This window comes from Seriola lalandi, unplaced genomic scaffold (assembly GCF_002814215.2).
Source record: "Seriola lalandi dorsalis isolate HSWRI2012SDOR001 ecotype SW California unplaced genomic scaffold, Sedor1 jcf7180002054377, whole genome shotgun sequence".
Taxonomy (NCBI): domain Eukaryota; kingdom Metazoa; phylum Chordata; class Actinopteri; order Carangiformes; family Carangidae; genus Seriola; species Seriola lalandi.
In genome coordinates this window covers 107,940-135,424 of record NW_019524930.1, presented here as the reverse complement: position 1 = coordinate 135,424, position 27,485 = coordinate 107,940, and the positions used below count along the sequence as shown (strand labels likewise).

Below are 27,485 nucleotides of genomic sequence, written 5' to 3'. Positions count from 1 at the left end.
CTGAAAGAGGAGAGTTTGTTCTGGGACAACAATTTCTGTGATGAGAAACCGAGTCATTGGCACTGATTCAGACCGTTTAAAATGGATTGAAAAACAAATACTTTTTCACAAATTCAAATGTCCGCCAAGCTAATGTGTTGCATATACTGTTATGTAGCATTATGTTATGAATGAGTCGGTATGTTATTATGTTTATAGTATTATACATTATGCAGATTATCCATATGTACTGGTAGCTGTTGCCACAAGCCATTATTTCCAAGAGGACCTTGGCTGTCTATCTCTCTTGTTATTGTAATGTGATTGGTGCACAGCTTCGTGTTTGGTTAGTTGAATAATTTGACAAGATACCAAGCATAGTCACAAGATTATCTGTCTCTACATTAAAGTCCACCTCTAGGTAAACTTGGCTTGTGTTTTTTTTTTGTTGTTTTTTTTTTTAGAGCAAATAACCATTTTGACCCACATTTATAAAGGCATTAGTGATACACATCACATTATTCTGTAATATTCAAAAATACTGTGATCATGACATTTAGAAGTGGTGTTGTATTCATTGGTGTCACCTACTTATGCCAATTATGCTAATAATGACAAGCGTGTGGTTTTGGAAAAGACTTGTTCTTGATGAAATGTGAAAAGTGAAATCAATGGTCGCTAAATAAACCTTTCACCTCCTGCAACTTTTTAAGACAGTGTTATATTATGTAAGTCATAAGTTATTAAAATCATGGCAAAATTGCCTAGACAGTAACCTTAAGTGTCTGATCCTATACACTTAAAACAAGGGAATAAAAGTTTCTACTGCAACTGACAGAGAGGTAGGTTAGCTGATTAAGGCTGGTCCCGTCACATTATCAATCTGACCCATGAGATAAAACATCATGATGTAGTGAGTTGTAACAAAGGGAAAAGGTATCTCTGTACTCGTCAGGTCTGAACTGGTTTTCTAAATGCTTTCACTTTGCACTCAAAGCTACTTAGTTTAAACTTAAACTATATAGCTTTTTCTATATAATAATGTACCTACAAAACTGCTCCACATTGTAGTTCCCTGTAAATCTTCCCAAACAGACTCAAGCCATTTTTTTCTGTTTCCTTAGAAAAAGTAAAAAAAGAAAAATGTCCACAATATACTTTTCCTACTTTGTCTTCCCATTGTAATTGATACAATTATCACATTCACACAATATCTATCACCTCATCTCATCATTTTCTTCATCTTCTCACTTTTTCAGTGACGTGCTGCTCAGTTCATATGTGATTCGTACTTGATAGATAAAGTCTTTAGTTTCTTAAATTCCATGTTTTTAAAAGGTAAACACACACTCTTGGCTCCAGTATGTCCAGAACTCAGCTGCTTGGGTTCTCAGCCGCACCAAGCCCTGGCAGCACATTACCCCCACCCTCATCCAACTTCACTGGCTTCCGGTCAAAGCCCGCATCCAGTACAAACCCCTCCATGGTCTCGCCCCCCAGTATCTGTCTGACCTCCTCCGCCCCTATACCCCGCCCCGGAACCTACGGTCCTCGGACACTGGTCTGCTCTACACCCCCTACACCAGCCTGCAATCTTTTGGAGACATAGCATTCAGTGTGGCAGCCCCCACCCTCTGGAGCTCTCTCTCGGAAGAGATTCGCACAGCCTCGTCTCTGGGCACTTTCAAAAAACTGCTCCAATCTCCTCCAATCATTGCCATCCTCATTCTGTCTCGTCTTGTTTTCATTTATCTGTTTTACTTATTTACTTTGTGTTTCTTTCTCTGTACAGCCAACTTGGGTACCTTGAAAGGCCCTATAAAAATCTAAGCTACTATCATTATTATTATTATCATAATTACATAGGAACAAATTGCTCTACAATTTCATTTGGTTCATGCTGGAGCGCTAAGGCTTGATTACAAAGTCCATCATGACACACTGATAATTTAAGCCTTAAATGCAGCAGAGACACATTATGTTCTGACGGAAAGACACTCACAGGACCTATGCAGCACAATGACAAATGGCATTATGACAGCCTTTTCTGAGTATTTGGAGACTAAATGCTATTATGAAAGACACGCTGCTGTGTTAGAAGCTTAACCTAAAAAAGGGAGTAACATCATTGTTATTTTATTGACAAAATAAATTTAAATCCCATGAGGTATCTCCATATTAAAGGCCTGCAATAACGCCCCTTGTCTATTTTTCTTCTGGTGTTACATAAAAATAAGTGTATTAATTGTGCCCTTGTTTGGTCATCGCCATGAGAGACAAGAAAAACAAAAAGAGAAACATGAACAAGGAACAAAGGCGTTCAATCCAATAAGCTACCAAGGTCAATTAACACCTCACTGCCACTGTCTCAACACAAACTAATTAATGCAGGGCTATTGTCTTGCACTGCGTAAAATTGTGCAGGTGTGTATGTCACTGTGTCCGCCCCCGTGTAGATGGAATAAGGCACAGGGAAAGTCATCCAGCCTGTTGGCAGCAGCGTAGGTTGCTGTGTGAGCTTCACCTTCACTCATGGAAAGATAATCAACCCACTGGAGTGTTTAATCTCAAATATGTCCGCTGAACCGTAAACCACTTCGTACAGCCGCTCCATACTGCACACGAGCAGGGGTGGGCGTATTTCAGTCCCTGACAGGCCGGCACATCTCTTCTGTCTTGGAATTGACGCGCCGCTGCTCCAAAGGGAGTGCCCCCCTTCTGATCCGATTCGTTTGAGGAGAGCGCCGCAACGACTTACTGTACTGTAAGTTGTTTTATAATGTTTTGTATTTCAGCTACGACTCCTCGTGAGATGATGGAATTGTTTCGGCTGGCGGTTACATTTGGCTGCTGAAGCGCTCCTGGAGGATTGCTCAGGCAAGTGCCTCGGTTGGAGTTTGAACTCCAGCTGTCAGCACCAGTTTACCAACCCAGTGGAGGAGACCGTGGTGGAAGCAAATGTTATCCATGCAGGGGAGAACAAAAAGCTCAGCTGTAGGTAGGCTCAAGAGGAAAATAAATAATGCACAATGGAGGCAGGGAAGGAAAAATGAATGACTGATGTGGAAAGCATTCGGGGAGCACAGCTGATTATTTTTAAATAGTAAATTTCACATTTTTTAATCTGAACATTGAGCTTGTGTCTAAGAATACACATAGTTAAATACAAGCAGTGATACAAGGACCAAATTAGAGATAAGTGAAATTCATGGGAAAATAGCAAAAATTTTCCAAACTGCCTGTCATAAAACATCAGAAATTTTGTTGGAAATGTCAGAAAATCAGTGTTTTGAGAAATGGTTTACATAATGCTACAACAAATACGAATATATAAGGTCCAAATGAGATGCATGGATCTTTAGCTCTGTAATTTCTCCAAAGAAATTGGATTGGAAAGTGATTTATAGCTGGAAAGCCTTCGACTGCTCGATTTGAATACACACAGCAATCTGTAATCTTTCCACCACGTTTTGCCAACGAACAGACAAAACAGGACTGAAAATATACCATAAAACAAAATACTGGACAAATTGACCAGGCTATGAGTTTAGATTAAAGTTGTTGCAATTCATCCTGAGGTTGCATCAAACTTCATTGCAATTTCTCCAATAGTTGTCAAGACAATTTTACTAGAAACCAAAAATTTCAAACACATGGTGGCGCTAGAGAGCAAGTGAGGGAATCACCACCATTAGGTCAGTAGGACTCATCTTCTGGGGACTATGAACGTCTGTACCAAATTACATACTTATCCATTTGAAAGTTTGGAGCAGAGTGGTGGACCGTCTGACCAACCTTGCCCAATATTTTAACATTAAAAGATTTTTCACTGGAATTTGGAATCAACCTTTTTGGGATATCTTGCTAACTAAGACACACAGGGTCTTGGATTAATAACATAGCAAAAACACTAATGTCTAGTTTGAACAGGTGTCTGAGAAACAATAGCAGTTCTCTGAGTGACCAACTCAAGTGAACACTCTTGGAATCCAAGTGCTCCAAAGCCTCTGAAAAATAAACTAACATTTATAGAAAAATTTTATTTAATTTGGTTATTCTTAGTAACTAGCCTTTATTCTTGCACCAGCCTGTTTTCCCTTTGTTATAAACAGAGAGCAGCTTCAATGCCACTGATGCTTTGTGGGGTTTTTTTATTATTTTTTTTTATAAAAAGGTGCCTCCTTAAGCCTCCGTCTATCTGCTGTTCTCATTATACGCTCTCTATATGATAAGCCAAATAGGACTGAACCACCGCTGTGAGATACTGAAGGCCATTTGACTAAAGGTTATTTCAAGATAAATGTCACTACTCCCCGTCGGTAGTAGACTTTGAAAACCTGGTCCAAATTTCCTGTCTTATAGCACTGACAAGAGAGAGGCAGAAGATTCTCATGCTGTGTACAGTATCACAATATTCAGCACAAACAGAGCTTTAATATTTTATTGTTAGCACCCAGCAGGGAAGCATAAAATGGAACACGACTGAGAAAGCTGGTTTGGAATTTAATTTTGAGGGTAATCAATACAAAAAACAAGCTCTGATTGAAAAATAAGAATTTCACTTCTTGCTTCTCGTTGCCCTACTGTCAGCTATACATTCCTGTGCTTTGCAGTTTGATATGTAAATGCACCAAATGTGATTCAATTAATAATTCACAAGCATGTCATTAAGGTCAATCGCCCCCATGTTTTCCCGCCAGTTTTACACCTGGTAAGTGGTTGTTGAGGAAGCTCGTGTTATTAAGCTCGATGTAGGGAATTAGAGCACTGGTCCCAGTAGGGTAGGAGTCTTGGAATATGATCAGGATGTCATGAGAAATTAGTTTGCAACCATCTGCCTGCTCTCGTCCCAATATGTTCAAAAATGTGCATAGAGGAAATTATACTCATTCAAGGCCAAAGAAATCCCAGACCGATAACATTTCACAGTGAATTCAAATGAAAATGAAAAACACAACAGCTTTAACGTTTACCTGCCCTTATGTTGTTAGTATGACCAGCTCACTAGCTTAGGAATTATAATAGAAACTGAGCATTACTTTCAAAGCCAGGGAGCACATCATTAGCGAACAGGTTACATTACTAAACATCTCATCTGGCACTGGAACATGGGTGAAACAGATGCTGCTATATCAGAGTTTGGAGCAGCTTTTGCTTTTTATCAGGTTTGGAGAAGTTTGTGTTTCAGCAACCCCAGCTGAACTTGAGATAGCACTACATTTGTCAAAAGCCTCAGTGGCCTTATTCCCCAATGTTTTCTCATTCAAGACTTTAACTTGAAAAACAGAGTAATACTTTACTGTGGGGCTAACTAGCTGTACCCTACAAGACAAGAACGCTGCTCCTTACTTCCATGTCTTCTACAGGGATCATCTAATGAAGAGGATGCTTATGTTCTGCCTTGGTTATTAGATGTAGCATGATATCATGCATGAAGCCATTATGAACAAATTTTTACAGTAAATTCAATCAGCTGGAAACCTTCTGAGCTTTCAGCTAATTCTAGCTAATTAAAGTTGATAAAATCTGCTGGTGACAGTTGCCGTTTCAGCTGACAGTAGGATTGGTCGGTGCAGTATTTACGCTTTAAATAACAGCTACGTCTTAGCAACAAATGCTGATACAGCTAGCAGTAGATCGTTAAAATTCAGAGACTCAAACAGCGTTTTATAATAAGCCCGGTAGCAGAATCTGCATGCTTAGTCAAGGCAAACATCACCTTGATATGAAGCCAATTTTTGATTGTACAGTTCTGGAAACCCAGAAACACAAGTGATTAGTTTTTTCATCCGTCTTTCACTGTGGTCAACAGCTGTTGTTCCACAGCAATGTGAATACACTTTCTACACTAATACACAAATTCTGCTTACTTCAGTGTGAAATCGCTGACCCATTGTTCAAAAATGACCATGAGTTTTGATGGAAAATCAGCCACCTTCATTGTAAACTACAAACATAGTCATTGTCATTTGACAAGCATAGCAACCGTAACAACAGAGGCTGAACTTCAGTGAACAGTCATTTGAGGTCGTCACAAAAGTAAAGGTTTAAACAGCTACCTATGGAATAGAAGTCTTCACGGGTCCGCTCCTTTCTGAGGAACCGAGACTTGCCTCGAGGTCAAGGACAAGGTTTCACTCCTCTCAGGTCTACTGAATACCAAATATCAAAATCACTGCAGCAGAAAATAGTGTGTTTGGAGAACCTTTCAAGTTTTCATTATTGTTATTACCTTGTTTATCTTCTTGTTTAATGGGGAAAAAACAACGAATGCGTTTCAGCTATAAACCATCATCAGCATGATTGTACTGGTCAAATTAATTGATAGAACATCGTGCTGCTGCCAATGTTTGTGTTGTTTCTGTGTTATGGTCTGTTCGTGTTGACAACATTTTTGGATCAGGTCTAATCATCCTCAGGTCTGGCTGTCTCAGGTCTCTCTTTTGAACGTTAATCTATATGTGATTAGTTCAGGTAGGTTTTACAACAGTCTGTTGCGGATTGAGTCTAAAATTTTGGACCTGTGCAAAGCAACATATGGAGAATAAGAGCGGCATAATAACAACACCAGAAACACATTCAGATAGAGACTTGACCCACATTGGTGAGGTACACTTGCCATCTGTTGCAGACTCGGGTTATGATATTCAAAGAGATCAGTTTGATTTATGTTGACCAGTTAAACAGAAATGTAAAAGACAGTGTTAGTTAAGGTAACAAGGTGTTTCATAGCTGCAGACACTTCTGAAACTTCTAATTAAAAATCCAATTAGCTTTAACCATGGAATTATAATGAAAACCAACCTCCAGTAGAAATTCAATCAAAACTGAGTTAAAACCCCTTTTAAACCTGACACTGATGTTTCCTTTGCAGAAAGTTTGCTACAGTGGATTATAATGGATTTCATTTAATATCTTTGTTTTGGATTTAGAGGATCAGAATTGGTTTGATCATAAGAGGATTAGAGTGAATTAGTTCATCTTTGTAGTAGAACCTTCTCTTAGAAAGTCTATGGATTTCAATATTGGGCACAGGTTTGAAACCAAAATACTCCACAACACAGTGTCACATTTGTTACATTGGCCCGAATCAAAGCCATTTTTATGAATTGCATGCTACTGTCATTTTTCCTTTTTGTTGTGCTGCTTTGCTTCATCATCTGTCTGCCTACAGTAACCCGGCAACAGGGCATCATTGGTCTAATATCCCTGAATTACATGCGAGGACCCTCTGTGATATGATGTGACGCCAGGTCAGTTTATAATTAAATCCCAACAGAAGCTGCCCTCCATTCTGCAACGTTTGAAAGGGCATACATATGATGAGGATAAAAAAAATAGAGGAATGGTGGAGGAAAATGCCAATATCCCACTGAGCAGACTAACACAGCCTGTGACCTCCCTCTCTAGTGCATATTTATCACAAATTAAGATCTTTCAGAGGAATGTATAGTGTACGTGGCAGTGACAGCTCAGGGAAATGGGAATAGTGTTAGCCGACATGAAGCAGTCTTTATCTTACATTAACTTTAATGTTTCTGACTGATCTCAATTTTTACCACTCTATGACTTTTTCTCCTCACACATTATTTAAAATATTATGGGCTAAGAAGTTACTGTCAATGGTTTAAAAAGGTAATCTGAGGAATTTAAGCTTTTTTATTTTTCAGGGTGTGCTAAGCTGTAGCTTGGCGTGTATAAGCATTAGTTTGAACGCTGTTTATCTTTTATGCAACCACTGAAATGATGAAAAGTTTTTCTTCCAAACAGCTGAATCATTCATGTACTGTACATGTCTAGACAATAATATGTCACTGAGATCTATTTGAAGACCAAGTAACCCTTTATCTTGCCTGTGCAAAAGCATCTCTGAAGTTAATGATGTATTGATTCTGTAACAAACTCACCTTTTAGTGATTGTGGAAAAATACATTTTCTCTGGAGGATGAAAAAACATTTAAAAAGAAAAGAGCTGCTACTCTGTTATGATTATCTCATGTTGAATATTTCTTCATAATTTAATATTTAATGTGAATATAATGAATGACCGGCGCTATTATTTAAATTCTAATCGTCATACATACATATTTCTGAAAAGAAAATGAGATTGTAATTAAGTGATGTCTCATCTAAAAGCTTTAATATTTGATCTCAGTGCTGGTAGCAGTGCTTGAGACAGACAATTATGCTGAACAAGACCCTGAACTGGAAATTCAGTGAGAGGATTAAAGAATAAAATGAGACAGACTGATGACCTGTACACCCAGTATGTCTCTCACCCAGTGTGTGCTGGTATAATGTGGGCTCCAGAGCCTGTGAAGTATTTCCAAGGATTCAGAGAGAACACTGTCTTCTGTGTTTCTTTATTCAGTTTTCTCTGCAATAATTGTACTTTTAAACTCATCCACATTTACTTTCCGCATTTCAAATATATTTATTTATGACTGATTGAATCCGATTGTATTCTTAACTTCTTTGTAGAAGCTATTTGCTCAACACTACATAAACTGACTTGACTTCCTTCACTTTTTGATACCTTAAAATTTCTAGATTTTGTTTTTAAATTTAGTTGCCTAAATGTTCTGCCTACCTGGAATAATTATTTTTAATATTCTTACACACATTTTCAGTTGCTTCCATATTGCAATGAATTAATGGGAAATTTCCTGAAAGACATCTGGTGAAAACAGCACGGGCAGCAGCCTCTCTGCGAGTCCACAGGAGGTCTGCACAAGCGCCCCTGCTTGATAAATTGCGAATGTCGACACTCCAGACTTCAGGAGTATGAACTAAATTATACTTTCCGTCTCTGTGTAGCCACAAGGAGCCACGTGACATAGATCATCTGATGTCCTTGCAGACGTCTGTGTACAGCACAAGATCTACATCCGCGTGGACTTTAAATCAGTATATCGAGGCCTTAAAGACACGACACCATGAAGTGGAAAGTTAAACTTTGTGGAAAACTGTTATTCCCTGGAAAACAGGGTATCCTCAGTGGCTCCACTGGGCCCCTCTGCTTGTCTTATCAAATCAAATTGGATTAGTCTCCATAACCGACCGACCGCTCACTGAAATGTTTAAAAGAACTGTTTGATAGGTCCGACCCTTTCACATATTTGGATTGGATTGAAAATGTTCCTGTCTGCCTGAACTACAGAAAATACTTAATTTATTTCTGTAACTTCAATTTTTTAACAATTCTTACATGACGAATGGAATGAATTATACAGCCGGAGACTGGTAGGCGTTTTCACATTAATGCCAGTGACAGGGAGGTATGTTATAGTTATTGTAAGCGCAGGTTTTCCCAGTGGTAATCAGCACAAAGGACCTATGTGACCCACTAGTTGTGCTGACCACAGTGTTAATACCAGGTGAGAGACAAATCTATTATTTTGGCTTGACAATGGCTTAAAAATTGTGCAGACACGGCACTAGTGCTGAGAATGCTGATTATTTCTGCGGGATAATGCAACGTTTAAAAGGATAACGCATTATAACGTATTATTGTGTGACTTTCAGTCGTGGCAGAATAATTCCAAATCCTTTACTCACATAAATGGACCACACAACATAAACAAACAAACCAATCAAGGCAGCGGTGGACCGGTGGTTAAAATGACCGTTTTTGTCAGTGGAGTCTGGTGGCTTTGAACAGAGCCATAAAAAGTTTCTGTTTTAGCAAAGATCCTATTCTTTAACAAAAAGGTCTGTCTCTGTAAATCCTATCTATAATGTTGTCAGGCACTTATAATAACAATATGAACCTATCAGTGGCAAATATGGCATCATGCGGGTGGTGAGGGACAACAGCCATGATACCCTGAACTGCCTCCCCTCCCTCCCTCGCTCCCTCCCACACACACACACACAGAGCAGAATGTAAGGCTAGACAGAGATACAATAACCTGTCACACACTAAGTCAGGGATGAATGCCTGCTTCCTTAGCAACAGACAAACCGTCTCACATTGCTGCAAGTTGCTGAAATACAACACCCTCTTACAAATCCACACTCACACACAAACACAAAAGAAATTCTTATGCTTAAAGATGTATTTTCTTCGTTAATGTGGATGTCTCAGGGAACATTGCCTCTCAGTCTGCAGCACGCCTCTTGTGCGCTAGCAGGTGAATGAAATGATGTCAGTGAGGTCTGATTTAATTAGCCCTGTCACACTTCCACTCCGTGTATTGCCCATTAACGTGTCAAATGTCAAAAATGGCCTCTCCAGTGCGTGTACGTACCTAAGCATATTGTGTGTGTGTGTGTGTGTGTGTGTGTGTGTGTGTGTGTGTTTTGTGACAAACATGATGAATCCCTCCGGCAAAGTACAGAAATGAAATACATGTAATGAAAAGGGAAGCACATTTCTATGCAACTGCAATGCAATTTTATTCTGCAGGAGTTGAGGACAGGGATTCTTGCACAGCCTGTGGATTCAGTAAGAGACTAACTAGTCGATTAGTCTGTGAACACTTCTCCTGGCATAAAGGACGGTGCAATTAATTTAACAGCAAGTCTATTAATTCACTTTTTTACCTTTGGTTGAACTCTAGTTAAAGGTTCAATGTGAAAATTTGGTCCGAGTCCGTTACATAGAAATCAGTCCACAGGCTGTTAGGTAACTGAGAGTGTCAGAGGAAGCCTCATTATTTAAGTTGCAATGAAAAAGCGATTAAAGTGTTTCTTACATACAGTACCTTAATTCAATAGTAACTTTTTCCTGTTTGGAACCACTAACACTGAATTTGATTTATTGTAACCAATACTGTTTTCACAGTTTCGTTTTTGAAACCTTGAAGAACAGTGGCTGCCTTTAATCTTTACTGGATGTGTGTTTACCTCACTTCTGCACCTTCGGACACAGTGAGGGCAGAAGGTCAGCAGTAGCTTACATCAGCAGTAATACACAACAAGAAATCCTCATACATGAAAATAACGAATGAGGCAGCAGAAAAGAATGACATGATGTGAATCAAAGTGTTTCCGGAGGGCAGAGTCACCATCAGGCAGCTGGCATCCCAGACAGCTGAATGTTGTATATTTAGCAAGAGTTTTTCTTGAGTTTAAAATAATGACTCAATATTTTGTGCCACGTCTGTGTGAATCACAACAGTTGTTGTCTTCTAAACTGACTTTTATAGAAAATACACACTCGCAGGTTCGGTCCAACCAGCTTCTACTAGCCTGTGGGTGGCCAATAACATATCATAAGCTCTAATTCATGTATTAACAACTGTGTACTGATAGTTAACCCCTGCTGAGAAACGCTGAGAAGAATCTGTGAAGCTAAACGCAAAGGTTTACAAGGGGAGATTTTTTTGTTCTACTGCAGCACCATTCATTCAGAGCTCCAGTGTTATTTAGAAGATGGAGAATTATAGAGTTGTAAAGCAGTAGCATTACTATGGAAATGGAGTGGAAAGGTTAAAGTGCAACTCTGTTCCATTTGATGGTATTACCTATTTTCACATTACGTCAGTGTTGTTGTACCCCTCGGTCATTCAATCTGACGTTGCCAAAAATATTAAGACAGGGGATATTAAATGCATTACTAAAATATGGTCAGGATCTACTGGATTATATTGAATTGTCTCTCCACTACCTGAAGCAGCACATCCCCACTAACGCAGCTGTGTTCTGTAACGTAGGGATGATTTGGTCTAAATGTCCAGTAAGTTTTGAAGGTTATTCTAAAGTCGTGGTTATCTGGTTTGACGTTAATATATTTTGGGGTTGGGGTTTAATCTTTCTGTCCTACGGCAGCACATACTTTCTATTTTCAGGTATGTTTGCTGCATTACCCGTCTTTCACACCAATTGTGTAATTTTGAATGGTTTGTGCGAGTTAGAGGTTACAATGAGAACATTATTTAAAGCATTCCCAGCCTACAAAGCTGCTAACTAGGATTCTGCGGACTCCATCGAAAAGGTAAACAAGCACAATATTAATTTTTTGACCTGTCGCTCCCTTCTTTTCTGATGTTATCTGCCCAAGTACTGGTAGCATTGGAGAGTCGAGTCACATATAGAAAGTCAAGAAACACAAAATAAAACTCCTCTACTCTCCCCTATTGTGACATCAGTGCTATCATAACGTCTACCTCCTGCCAAGGTTCAGTTAACATTTGAATCACACACCAACACAAAGCAGAAAAACAACACACATCCATCTTGAACAAACACAATTTTGTCTTCACTTGGCATTCCTCAATTTCTCTTTTTCTGTTTAGAGTCAGTCTTCCTTTCTAAATCTTCCAACTGTCTATTCAGAACCATACCACTGAGAGAAAAGGAGGCAGAAGAGCTGAAAAAGAAGAGACAGAATGGTTTCTCTCACAGAGTGAAGGTCATGTCAGATATCTTGACAGCATTCTCTTCTCTCCCAACTCACGGTACAAACCCTCCCTTTGTTTAATTTTTCAAAAGGAAGCTTTCGCTGTGCCACAGCTCCGAGTACAACAGGCTTCTCCCGCTGAGACCTTGAGAAGAACAATATCAGATCCATTTTGCCAAATCAATATGTATTATTTTCACAGATATGTTAGCTGCTATTGACAGATAACTTCTTTTTTTTTCTCACAGATTTAATATGGTGGTTTATCCCTGCTCATACCCTCCTGGGTTTCCTCATCAAGATGTGGAAAACCTTTTCTCATTTCACAGAGATTCTCTGACTGCTGGGCTGTTGACACAAAGGCAAAGATAAACAAGTTGAAGGTCAGTCCGCAGTTCTCATAACCCAGTATAACACCTGCCATCACACTACATTCCAAGGCCAATCGTTATATTACTGACCAAATAAACATCCATCATCAACACTGGAAACAGCTCTTTTTTTTCATGCAGCACAAAAAGATATTTAACTTCTTCATTTAGCTCATCTTGATCAATCTGGTTACCTTCTGCTCAAACATATTCATATGCAGATTAGTCTTCCTGTATCAAACTCAGTGTATAATGATTAATATCACATTGTCGAGTTTAGTTGAGCTATATCACATGATCAAAGAAAACATTTCATAATAAAACACACTCCATAAACACACATTACTTTAATATATGTATGTAATATGATATGAACTATGTTTCTTTACAGAGGTGGCAGATTTTTACCGACTAATGTAAATGTATTCATGATATTCCACATATGTTATTGGTAAAAATGCATCATGGGACAAACTGCACTTGCTCATGATTCAGTTGTGTTCTTATAAGCCTCATCTGGCATGCTGAAGCTGAAGATTTGCAGAACTTAATGTGCTGCAGAACTGGGATCACACATGCATTTGTGAACACACGCATGCACGCGCACACACACACACACACACACACACACACACACACACACACACACACACACACACACACACTTCCTCTCAAAAACAGACAGTGCTGACAAAGGTTTGTCTAGATACAAAAGGGAAAAAAACAAAGAGCTGCTATAATAACAGAGATAAGTGAAAGTTACAGGATGTCTCACTTATACACGTCTTGCTTTGGAATCACACTCCGCAGCCATTAGGAAGAAACGACAATAAATGGGAACCAATTTGAGCCAATTTTCTCAACAATTATGACTAACAGTATTTTTTTCCCTTTCCACTTTTGTGCTTTAAACCTCACTGCAGTATGTTCTGCACAATGATCTTGTCCCCACAGATAATCTGTAATACTGCTGACATTATTATAACCTATCTTCAGTGCAGCCTCTTTTTGTCTTGCCAGTAGTACTCTCAAAGGGTGAAATACAGAAGCAGGGCAGAATGAAACAAAGAGAGATAACTAAAAATGGATGTTAGCCTTCATAATAAAATGCACTGGGAGGTGTGCAGGTTGCAAATGTTTAAAAAACATGTTGGTTGTTTATAATGTGTCTCTCTTTAGAAATATAAAGCATAACCCTCATTGAAAGGTTTTCTCTGTTTATATCTATTCAGTTTTATCACTCCATCTAAGGATACCAATCTTAGATAAGCATCTGTGGCATGTCCACACTGTGTCTAGCTATTATTACATTCATACTCCACATTAAAATTGATTTCCTGTGTCCAGATGAAATCATATTGCTACTCATGTCTCCTCGACAATAACAGTATCGGTTAAATCCTTTACAGAGATGGCCTGCACTCAGGAAATGGAGCTGTTATATACAATACATACTCAGCGACAGAGGCAGATTAATGCAGGATGTTATTGTTAAAGACACAACAAAACAAATAATATCTGTTTTCAGACAGACCTTAACACCTCAGTGAGGAGTGCAGGAGCAGACGGCTCAGACAAAGAGAGCAGAAGATCATCTGCAAAAAAGTTGAATCTGGCTCAACCGTATACTGCAACATCATCAGGCAAGACGCTCCACCAGCCAGTCAAACATATACGAGTGCATATTTCTGATAGATTAGCAACTTCATGTGAATGGGGTAAGTACCACTTACCTTGCAACCCCTCCCAACAGAGTATAAAAATTATTATGGCTGTGATGACTTTCAAGAGTTGTAAAATCCTGTCTCATAGAAATATAATCCCCTGTGCAGTGCTCTGGCATCTGATAAGCCTTCAGTGGATCTATTACTCAAAGCTACCTTCTTGGATCATATTTAACTGTCTTTTTTTTCTTTTTTTATAATTTTTTTTATTGCAGAGCTTTTTTCAGTCTGAGCATCAAAATTGGCTCCCAATTCACCCCTAAATTTTGACACATTTTTTATTCTAGTTTTGCATCCTGAAAAAATAACCAAATCAGAACTTAGTTTACAACACAGTCATTTTAATCTTGAGCAAAAGCACCATTTTATTCACTCTTGTTTGTTTCGCAAAATTTGTGGTAACACCAAGTATAAAATTCACATATGACACTATCCAAAACTCCACCCACCCATCCATCCATGGTTGCAGGGGACTGAAGCCTTTCTCATCACACACTGGACAAGAGGTGGGTTACACCATGGTTTCCCAGTCTATTGCAGGGCTGACACATACAACCACTGACTACTACAGGCAACTTGGAGCTAATTAACCCAACCTCCATGTCCTTGGACAACATGCAAATTCCACACAGAAAGGCCCCAGATGGCCTTTGGGTTCAAAGCCAGCACCGTCTTTCTGCACTGCACCACTGTAGCATCCCATCAAATCACCACAACTTCAAAATAAGGTGCACACTGCGAGGAAATCTGACATCTCTGAGCCTGTCAACAGTTAAGTTTAACAGTCCATTTTTTTAAAATTTATATTTGCAATATCTGCAATTGCCTTTCAGCACCAATTTTATTTCCTGCTGATTATCAGCAATATTCAACCAACTAAAGCCACCTACAGGCAAACTAAAATCTATTCAATCACCAATAAAGCAGGGGAGTAGACTCCTAATTAATCTCCTCTTGTAATCTTGTAATCTTTCTTGAGCACGAAGGAAAGAAAAGATTTATTTCTCTGCTCTTTTCAGCACAAATCAGAGTGCAGGAGGGAAACAGAGCAGAGTTGCAGCCAAACAGCTTCAGTGTGAGTTGTCAAGGTGGTTAGAAGGTTTCCTACAGCTGTTCTCAGCTCTCTGAATAGCAAGGTCGTCAGGTTTGTCTGTCTGGCTGACAGCATGAGAGGAAAACTGTGAATAGTCAAGGGCCGCTGTCCAAATATCACAATACCGTGGCCCTGAGAGTAATTACAGAGTAGGAGGGACTAAAAGCCCCAACAAGACGTTATTAAGGTTAAGAGATATTACTCATACCCCAAGACTGTTATACACACAAACATGATGATAGATAATGTCAGAGTTAGATTCTAGTGCAGTCATCACTAAAACAAAAAATGCTTTGGAAAAAGTCAAACACAATATTGAGCCAAAATTCTCTCACAGTATCTTTTAAATCTGATGGTCTTCTTCTGTGAGCCAATGTCACCATCATTACTATAGGCTTTTAATTAATATTTGAGAATGTGAGTTTAAAATTGTTTACCGTTGACAGTAGTGTATCATAGTGTAAGTTTACATTTATTGTACAATGTGTGTATTTTTATGACATGCAAACTTGTCTCAGAAAAGCTGTTCTACATACTAAATATTGATTTGAGTGAGTTCCTCCAAATTTTCTGTTTGTACATCTTGTACTGTTTACTCTTGGGTCCACATGGAGCGTTGTATTTATTTTTTATGCTTGCTGCAGCTCCTGTTGCCCATTTGGGACATTAAAGTTGACTTGGACTGTGTATAAAAGTGAGACTAAATTTCAGAGGTAAAATAGCCAGGCACACCGTATTATGGAATAGTATAACGTGTGAACAGGTCCGTCCATGTTTGTCTTTTCTCTCGCTGTCTTCTGGTATCTCAACAGCTCGGCCTTAATGGGCGCTTGATTGAGAGGGAAGCTGAGAGAAGAAAGGCACGTTAAATTATGCATTACTAAAATGCTGAAATGTCAATTCACCGTTGCACCATGCTTCAAATTATATCGGTGCAATTTATCCGCAGGAAACAGGCAGCTTATGTTTTGTATTTTTAATGCAAGAAGCACCAGCTCTTTAAAATGATGCATGTGTGTCTTCTATGGTTCATTAATCAGTATTGTCGTTGATCAGTTGCTAAATTGACCGAGTTTAAGCTATTGCTTTTTGTTTTAAACTTCAAGTAATGACCTCTGGAAGAAGGAACACTTGCTAAATATTAATAGGGATTTCTCCTCTGGCCATTGAAGTTGAAAAATATTCAGGAGGAAAACAGGCAAGCAGGTGAGCTGTGTGATTTTTGAAGAAGCATTAAGTGAGTCCGATTATATTTTGTACAAACTGATGATTTAAGGGGGTTAATCTTCCATGACAAAGCTCAACAAACCCTGAAATATTCTGGGGCACAGATAAAAATTGGAACGGTTGTTCAATTTTGATGTGTTTAAATTTGCCAACTTTGTCTCAAATGCCTGGAAAAGAAGAAAAAAAAAATTATTCAGATTTCTCTAGTTTTATATGGTAAATGTTTTTGCCAGTGAATTATGAATTTTGTTGTGGCCAATGAGCAAAAATTTGATTTTGAGATGTTTGAGTTAATTTTTTGGCTCTGCCAAGGATGTTATGTTTTCACCCATGTCTGTTTATTTCTCAGCAGGATTACACAAAAAGTACTGAGCTGATTTGCACTGAACTTGGGAAGGGAAGAACCCATTCAATTTTGGGACAGATGCAGATCATTTACTTTGATTTGAATTTTTTTCTCTGAAGCCTGGTGTATGTTGTTTGATACTAGCCTTGGTGGAGGCTGGTGGTGCCACTGTAGTCTCACATTTTTGTTTTTGAAATGCAGCACTTTGAATCTGGCTTATATGAATTTATGGTGCAAGGACATGGTGTGGTATGATGTGGTATGGGTTGAGGACATAGTTTAACCTTTGTGATTAAAACTAACAATCTTATGGAGCGAATCTACATTAAACTGTGTTTGTATTGATCCTGTACTTCGTGTTAACTCACACTACACTTTTTAATCTGCCTCTCTGCACATATGATTCCTGTGCTCACACTTCACAGATCACTTGACTGGTCACAACACGGGTGCTCACACTGAATGTGAGCATGGAAACCCAGGGTGATTTTGCCCAGTTACAACTCCAATAAATGTCAATTCAAACAAGACAACTAAGTTCTCAACAATGCTCACAAAAATAGAGAAAAGAAGCATTACTCTGAAATTCAACTTTTAAAAAAATAAAATGGAAAATATAGAGCTACATTTGACTGGAAGATGGACATCATATAGTTGGTCGGTTCTCCAGTAAAGACTACAGTTTTAGCCATAAAATGTAAACTACTACTCCAGTAATAATAAAACAAGCTCATTACAGTTCATAACAGATTGTTCAGGCACCGCAACCTTCCTTAAACGGAACAAACAACATCTGATCTGACAGCTATTTGACCTGAAATGTTTCTTTTTTTTTAAATTGGGCTCAGTCTGTACAGTGTCTGCCCAGCAGAAGTTTGTTTGTTTGTTTTTTTCTTTAAAATAGCCATTTTAGGAGTTTTGGACTGAAAAGGTTACAGTTTTTATCTCACTATTATCCACTGTAGGTGGTGTTAATGGATAAGTAGACCTAGTAACATGCAATTAGAGACTGCAAGTAGTAACCTTTGAGAGGAGAGGAGAGGAGAGGAGAGGAGAGGAGAGGAGAGGAGGAGTTTGCGGCTAAATCTATAATTCATCACAGCTTGGCCGAGCGCAGTCACATCAAGCTCTTTGCACCTGGGACTCAGTGGGGTCTAAGGGTATGGGGCGAATGAGACCATTATTTTAATGTACAGTTCCTCTACACAACAGTACCAAGGCTCCAGCAAACACTAGAACATAAAGTCGCAGCGGAGGAGGCAAAGGAGGAGGAAGGAAACCGGATTGTTGTTCATCAGATCAATATCCTATTCCATGGTCAACTGCACAAAAAGTCCCTCATTTTCTTCTTTTTGTTTTTAACATTTTCAATTTCTAGTACAGAAGGATAGAAAGTACATTAACCATGCATGAGGTAGAGTGCTGCTGAAAGTGAATGAGGGAGAAATGGAGACTGAAAGGGAGAGAAAAAAGCAAAGGTCTGGCACAGCCTTTTCTTTATTCTAAGAGGTTTAGGTCTAAATAGCTCAACCGGCCCTGTACCCTTTCCAAGTAGATAAGAAAATAATGAATGTTATAATTAAATAGGCTTTGTTCCATCTATCACCTGAATAAAAAATTGCTAATACTAACTAAAGATAAAGAATAGTATGGATTGAATATTCTAGGCTGGTGCCTGGCTTTTCCTATCACACTCTTCCTATATATCAAGCTCGAACTCGTTACCATATTCACAAAGACAGACACACAGTTATTTTACTATAGGGTCAATACTCTTGTGACCCACAGTAGTGTGATGTCCTTATGCTCCTCAAGTAATCTCCAGAGGCTTCTTCACTCTAGCTGGTGCCACTAAACAGGAAACCAGGAAGTCTAGAAATGTCTGTATGTTATATGTTTCACAATTTGACAACACCTCTGCAAGATTGTTAATTCAGTATTGACCTTCACCAGAACGACATTATGATGATATGAGCATTTTGTGCTGTTTTTTTCTTTTTACAAACATGTGTCGTCCAAATGAATTGTTTTCAGCAAACAGTAACTGAAAAGCAACAAAATTAGTTATTGAAATGTTAATTTTATATTTGTGAGAAGTTGTGCTGTAATACATGACAGTAAAACACATCAGTGTTATGCTACATACACTTGCTATTTCATGATATACTGTACAAATATGATATAATATATTGGTTCCCATCATATAACACCATCAGGGTTTTTATTAATAATGAAAAAAACTGTTTCAATATAATTACAATATTTTTCTATCTTGCTGCCCCTTTGTCATTTTAAAGGTTGTAATAAATGTTTTTAAAAGCAATCTGTGGTTGTAGATTAGGTAATAATTTATTATATAGCTATGTATTAAAAAAAAACATTTTGATATGAATGTACAGAATTCTACCTCTAATAACATTGTATATAAACGAGTGATTGATCATGTGTCCAAAATGAAAAGCTGCAGTAACCCGACTGAAGCAGCGATGATTTCGCTACTACACTGTGACAGGCTGATACTGGACAGGTAACAAAAGCTATTAAATTAAAGAACATCTTTAGGTTGCCAGGTGAATCAGTTCACAGGTGAGAACAGCACCGAAATCAACCAATTAACTCCAGTCAGGCTCTTTGCAGCCTGTGCACACACCTGATAATTACTAATATACACTCAGTTGTCAGTTTATTAGGAACACGTATATAAAACTTATGTAGACTGATACAACAGTTCTGCAGTAAATTCTCCTTCATGAAGGTTATAATGTTCAGTTTTTTTTGTTTTAGACAGTTAATGATTATCATTGTGTCTGATGTAGCGTTTGGAGCTGTTACATTACACAGAGGGGTTTCTGTTATCTTCTTTCACTGATATAAATGGGGTGGACAAAATAATAGAAACACCTGGACGTAGTGGTGACTGTCCTTACACAGCTGTAGTTTTGTCTTGGCATATTCAGTTCCAAATATCGGTTATCGGTCTCCTTGACTACCGAAACTTGTTATCAGTATCGGCCCTGAAAAATCGCAGTTGTTCCCTAGTTTCTTGACAGTGACTAACAATGTTTGGACACACTATTTGTGGCGTTGTTTAGTGCTTTGGTTTTGTTGACATTACAGGAGCCTGGTCTCAGCAACGCACATCAGCAAACACAACTAAGACATCAAAAAACACAAAGGTCGACCAGTGAAGTGAAGAGGCGCGAGCCGGCATTTCAAGAAGTGTTTTCGCTGTCTGTCTCTCACACACGCGCGCACACACACACACACACACACACACACACACACACACACACACACGCAGACGCACACACATGCTGTAGACCAAGTCGTACGTTCGTAGACCAATGAACTGCCTGGTTTGCCTGAGTGTGACCTTCACCATAAACACCAAACAAATGCAGACAGAAACGCACAGAGCTTAATCCCTCCTGATCCTTTGGTGTCCAGCCACTGCTGGACATCGCTGGAGCTGAAGTGCTGACATGAATAAGAGGTACACACAGCGTGAAGGCCGACTGGATTCTCCCTCCTCTACAACACAACCTGAGACTCTGGACAGATGCAGAGGAGTTACTGGGAAGTGACTGTGTGTGTGTGTGTGTGTGTGTGTGTGTGTGTGTGTGTGTGTGTGTGTGTGTGTGTGTGTGTGTGTATGAGAGGTTGAAGGGGTAGCAGAAGGAGAGAGGAGGTAGCGGGTCATATCTTGGTGGATTAGTGGAGCAAGGCGTCTGGCAGAAGCTTAGTATAGTGTTGTGTGTGTTGAAACCAGATGTCAGCACGCTGCATTTTTATCCTGCTTTCCTTTTTGTCCTCTCGATTTTCTACTGGTGCTAAAATGCTGTGAAAATAGAGATTAAGACTTAGAAGCACCTCAGAACTTTAGAGTTACAGCCTGAGGCATGTATTTTTGCAGCAACTTAGCAACAGGGGAGAGGATCAAATATACCCTAGGCCATCATTGGTCCAGTGGTTGAAGGTTTCAGCACATTTACTTTACATTATTATAAATAAATAACATGATAAACCAGTTGCTCCCAACCTTTTTGGCTTTTGATCCTTTACAAAAAAAACAGTGTTAGCGCCACTTGCCATGTTTTCCGATGTTAATGAGCTATTAGCAGTTCCATTAGGGAGACACTTCCCCTCAAAACTTCTCAGATTGTTTCATTTAATTCACAGCTCGAGGTCCAAAGAGGTAATTATCTAATATTTCACAACAGCGTTAAGATTAGAGAAATATCCCAAAAATGAAAACAAATTTGTGAAGCACGACTTAAGTAATTAAGTATTTTGATGTTGTACTGGTACTGTACTGGTACTAGTACTGGTTGTTCTGGTTGGTAAGTAAAGGATCTGAATACTTCCACCTCCACTGCAGATGTCTGGGGAGAAACAAGAAAAGGCAGAACATTATGTGACTCTTGCTTCATAGCCTTCCCTTAGAGAGTATCAGATGGTATAAATTAATACTGATATCCAGCTTGGATCGACCTTAAGCTCCTATAAAAATCATAACAGCAGATGGCTCTTCTTCTTTCACCAACCCCCCCCCCTCACCTGCTTTTCTTTTTGTTCTGTCGCTCTCTCTACCTCTCCCTCTGGGCTTTTCTCCAGTTTACACGATGAGCTGATGGCCAACAAACAAACATTGGCCCCGGTCCTCGGCAGGCGGAGAGGACACAGAGCAGCAGGGCAGAACAGCAAGGTTGCTATATCACTTTGCGCATGAGCCCTCTATAACGCCTACTCACCGTACCTCACCAGCAGCTACACCACTTTTCAAAGCGAGATGATAGCTGCTTAATAATGTCCGGTCGTGGCAAAACAAGAGCAGCAAGATGGTGCAGCGAGCAGACAAACCAGTCTTCACCCTGAAGTAACCTCCACATGAATTCGGCCGGTTTTAACAATGAATGAAAAGCGGCTCCTGACACTGTGATAGGACCTGTGATCCGTGCCCTCTTTTATAAGTTATTGTATTTCAACTTATTTTACCGTTACCTGGCAACAATTGGATGGCTGAGATCATAATCTGGGGGATAAAGCCTTATGATGTGATTGAAAGATGTTTTTGGGTGATTTTTATTTTGGTGGTAGAAAATTTTTCCAGCGACTCCCAATAGTTTTTATTTGGTAAAAAGAGAGAAAGTATTAGACAATACTGCACATTTAGGCAGATATTGATAAGATAAGGATAAATAAGAAAAATCTGATAATGTCAGATTGAATAGATCCCTGGTTCTGTTCAAGTATTAAGGTCAAGAAGGCCAGAGAGTCAAAAGTTATATACAAAGGTCACATGATGACACCTGAGATAAAGAGTTATAAGGGGATATGTTCAAAGATCCCAGAAAAGCTTGTAAATGAAGCTCTACAGTATTTTATCACAGATATGAATCTCAATGCTCACTTTAGTAAAACTTAACTCTTACATACTTACATAACTAACTAAGTAACACACTGTTTGAAAACAGTTACAGTTTACAGCAACACAATAATCAAAGTCTTTTCCTTCAGTTGACTTGGTGCTTTACAATATAGAGTTTCTTTGATTTCAGTCACACGCTGGGGTTTAGTGTGGACTTGCCTCCATCCTTGGTTGTGTATGGGCGTATGGGTGTAGCTGTATTGCTGACTCTTATTGTATCAGGTTTCCAATACATACAGTATTGACCTGTAATCTTTACACTGAAAGTCAATAAAGCGCTACTCCTATACCCAAGAATATAGTAACCTCTGAGTGTGAAACACTGAATTTTATATTTTATATATAATGTTGTGAGTGTTCATGCGTGTGTGTGTGTCCTTGCATGCATGTGTCTGAAATGCAGTGCAGGTGTATCTAGGGCACTTGTTTTTAAATCTCCAAGGCGCTCTTCTTTCCATAAAACGCCTGTTTTGACTCATGCTTTGACATGACAGGATGAGACTGGAGGGGGAAAATTATCACCGCTCACCCCCCCTCACATCACCTCCTCTCCTCTCCTCTTGCCTCACCTCGACCCCCCTCCAGTGGCTGTGTGTTAAAAGGTTGCAGACTTCCACTCATTTAACACTCGAGTGAGAACGATAAAAAAAAAGAAAAAAAAAGCGCTCTCCACCGTCCTCTCGGAAAGTGGCGGCGGGTGTAAAGGTTTAATTGCCCATCGTGTCAGAGACATCAGGACTTCTTGTCGTCAGAACCCCATCTCTGTCACTTTGATTCAGTTTCTCCTGATCTGCCTGTCTGTCCGTGTGCCTGCCTGCTTCACTGTGTGTTTTTGGGACTTCCTGTCTGCTTGTCTGGAAACCTAAGTCCTCACATGTTCTCACCTCTAATTCAGAGAGGTTTCCTGACAAAATGCAAAGATCACAGAATAAGAACGGAAGAACAGTTATGTTCAAGCACTTGTTTTACACACTGCACATAGTATTATCAAATTTAAATTTCAATCAAAAAATGAGAAGAAATAAACAAGTGTTTTCCCCTTGAGCAGCTTCTGATGAGCCAGTTCTTTTTGGAACAGTTATAAAAAGGGACTAACTCGGCAGTCATTGCTACACATAGCGGAGGTGAAGTTCACATCACAGCCAATGGTAGCAGAAATACTGGTAAATCTTTTAATGAGTTTAAAACAAATTCAAAAACAAGAGGCAGGAATTAACCCCACTACACAAATCAACTGCATAGCTGGCTGCACAAGTCAGGTACAGCATCTCAACAAGTTCAAATCTTTTTCCAGTAATTTCCACTTCAAACAAAGCCCTCCCTGAACTTCTGAATCATAGAGTGAGGTAAAATCTGATAGTTTTGCAGATAATTACAGGCAGGCAGTGGATGAGTGTCTGTTTGAAGTGCGGGTAAAACTCGGGCTCTACGCTGTCAACTGTGAAATCATATTTCTGCTCCATGGTTGATGCTTTTTGGCTAAACCTGGTACACGGATTAACAAGCTACCATATTGTAAATCATTTTCATTCTTTTAATGTAAGAGAGAACATATTTAGTCTTCAGAAAGCAGCCTCTTGTAAATCAATTCACAAAACCATTTTATTTAATAAGCCCATGTTAAAGTTAAAGTTTTATTTTTCCAGTTTCAATACGTTTTATTTGTGTATTTAACAGTTTGTATCTTATTTTATTGTTGGGTATTTTATTCCGTCTCATTCTCTGTGCTGTAATTTGACTGATTATAATCAGTTGTTGCATTGCATTGTTTTTTAAATTTTGTTCTTTAACTTTGTAATTTTGTTTTGACGAACACTAAATTAACTGTTTTGCTACTATCATTTTTACTATTCATGTCACTGTCACTGTTGTAAACCCTCCACAGTTCCAATCATGGAAAAGTGGAAAACAGAAAGTAGATGAGTGTAACTCCAGTTACAGTATAAGTCAGATTAACAATACATTGATTGGTGCGAGACCTCTTAGTAAGCTACACTGCCTCAAGATGAAACTGAGGATAAAATATCATTATTTACAGTTTTGCAGAAGCGATGGAAAGTTCAATAAGAAGTGATCAAAATCCTGTTCTTAAAATAAATGAAAAGAAAAGCGATGGTTGGGTTCAAAACTGCTCAGGATGCTGCGACGACTCTAACAGCTCAACACACCCTTAACCTCGCTAACAGCCTTATATTTGAGATAAGAAAGATTCAGAGACGTGTGTTTGTGTGTGTGTGTGTGTGTGTGTGTGTGTGTGTGTGTGTGTGTGTGTGTATAAGTGTGAGGGAGAGAGCAAGAGAGTAAGACACTGGAACATCACCATATCAAGAGCGGAGCACAGCAGGGCAGGTGGAACCAAAGGTCTGTTCCACAGGGGGAGTGATTAAGGTGTTGCGCAAGGCCCATGGGGGAGAGAGAGGGCAGAGAGGAGAGCTCATTACCCATAATGTAGAAGAAGAAGAACTCTCACCTAACGCAGTGTGGAAGACTCGCACACTCTCCAACACTGAATACCAAGCTCTTGGTGCTGCTGCTGAACGGAGTAAATATATTGATGTGATGATTTACACTGCTGATTTTTTTTTTTTTTGATCAGAACAAGAGACACTGAAAAACAATCAACGAAGAGCAGCTAGGGAACGGGAGAGGAGGCACAGCAGCTGTCAGGGGTTTAAATACCTGCAAATCGACTTGTTCAGTTTCGTCGTGTAGTAATAGACTTTTTCCCACCGTATTAATGAATACCTGACGATGGCCTCAGTGTTCTCATTATTCCTTCACAAAGCTTATAACTTAACATAAGCTGACAGAACTAGTTCATGTCTACTTCTTATTTGAGCTCGGAATAAGATATGCCTACAGCTTGTTACTTGGCCTGTAACACTGTTTATCATGAAACAGAGGTCTGTGCAAGTAACAAATATTACTTTTTTTTGTTTGTTTGTTTTTTGTTTTTTTACCCATGACCTACTTAGCATCCTCACTCATACAGGAGTCGGATCTTGATTTCTTGAGGATTTTGACTTTTAATGAGAGAGACGTGATAAATCCAACTTCAAATGCCAATTATTCTGATAATCGATTTATCAGTAATGTCATTTATTAAAGTTCCACTTCTTTTTTTTCTTTTTCTTTTTTTTACTTTTCTGTTTTATTTCATTTATACCTTTAGGTTTTTGGACTGTTGGTCGGATAAAAACACTCTGGGCAGAGGGGAATTGTGATGTGTCATTTTTCACTGCTGTTCTATAGACTAAATAATGAATCATTTACAGGCTGAGCAGCAGGCTCAAATTCTCAGGCTGCTTACATTATCACTTTCCTTTTTTTTTTTTTTCCTCCTGGCTGGCCGGCCGCTGGAGGAGCTTATCAGTTCACTCAGACACGTGTTGTATTGAGTGCCCATGCGTGTAGCAGCGTCGGGGGGCGTCGACGTCGTTGAGCTTCAGTTGTAATGAGAGAGAGAGAGCGGACATCACCTTGCCTGCGTTTGCTGAAAGCTGTTGAGCTGACTACACAAAACTTGAACGAGAGCATGTGTGATGAACGCCTCTGGGCTAGCTGCTCGTGCCAACTTGAGCCAGTCCAGCCTTCCTTTGGTTTTTTTCTTTAGTCATACACACGCGAGCTTTATGTTAGAGTGACCACACACCAGCCGAGACATTAATAAAGAGATGGCTGCTAATCCCCAGATTAATCCATAGTGAAAATATCAGCTGCATAATCAGCACTCGGCCTCCCAGCTGACCCACCTGGTTGATGATGTAGATGCCGTAGTCAATCTTCTGCCGCCTGAGGATGGGGTGGAGGTAGTGGAGCCAGTATTTCAGGTGGTGTTCCCTGTGTCGAAACGGGATAATAATGGCCACCTAAGCAAAAGAAAGGGTTTTGGTGGTTAATTTGTTTGTATTCAACTGGTCAATTTATGGTAAACCACAATTTACCTCTTTGTTTTTTTTAATCAGTTGCAGAAAAAGAGCCAGAACTTAGACGATTAATTCATGAGTCAATCTACAATAAAAATAACTATTTTGGGAACTATTTTGATAATTTATTAATAGATAAAGTCATTGGAAAAACTGAATTTTTAAGGTTTTGGACTGTTGTTAGGAAAAAAAATTGTAATCGAGGAAACAATCGGCAGATATATAGACAATGAAAATCAGTTTATTCAATCCAGGTGAAGTAGACAAACAATATGTAATTATAATCTTCTAAGACGCTGTATCTGAAACTATCCTGTTGATGCGGATGAAGAGAATGAGAGAGTGTTTCTGTGTCAGAGCGTCAAAGAGTGTTTGACTGCCAAAAATTTTAGTTAAATGAGCTTCGTCTCATCCTGCGGTGAATTGTTCTGCACCAGAAAATCATTTCCGCAGAAAATCCTCCTGGTTAATGTCACCGTGTACATAAAGTTGGTTTCATTCATTATGAATGAAGCAGCTCGAGGACGCAGCTCGAGGAGGCAGCTCTCAATGGCGTCACAGATCTTAGTCGGGTTTGAGTTCTGTATCTCTTGTGTTTTGAGTGAGTCGTTCTCAGCTGTCCAAACAGTCCAAGGTTGAACTGCGATTGTATGTTCAAGGTAATTTTACGCTCTGATGAAGATTGGCAGCAGATTGGCCTTGGTTTTCTGTATGGTTAAGCATTTGCAATGGGTGCAACTACCTTGCTGTAATCTTCACTGCTAATGAAAGCGCCTTGACCTCAGTGAGGTGTGATAGAGGAGAAAGTGAATGCAGCAAATTCCTTTTAAACAACAAAATATGATGCTCCGTAGTGTGAGAAGTGATTATTGCGTGAAAAGCCAATATCTTAATGGCTGCTGTGCAGAACTTCTAATATATTTTTTTGCTCATGCAGGTAGAAATGGGCTCTGTGTGTGTGTGTGTGTGTGTGTGTGTGTGTGTGTGTGTGTGTGTGTGTGTGTGTGTGTGTGTGTATAAGTGAGAGGGAAAGGAGTGGTTGTGAATA

The 27,485-nt window shown here is 39.2% G+C and overlaps 1 protein-coding gene across 1 annotated transcript in view; it reads right to left on the bottom strand.

Annotated features, from left to right (window-relative positions):
• Window positions 1–27,485, bottom strand: part of b4galt2 (UDP-Gal:betaGlcNAc beta 1,4- galactosyltransferase, polypeptide 2) — a 154,984-nt gene that overhangs the window by 59,231 nt on the left and 68,268 nt on the right. The window contains 1 exon segment of the mRNA XM_087174734.1: window positions 26,264–26,380. Within this exon segment, the coding sequence (XP_087030860.1) occupies window positions 26,264–26,380 (117 nt within the window).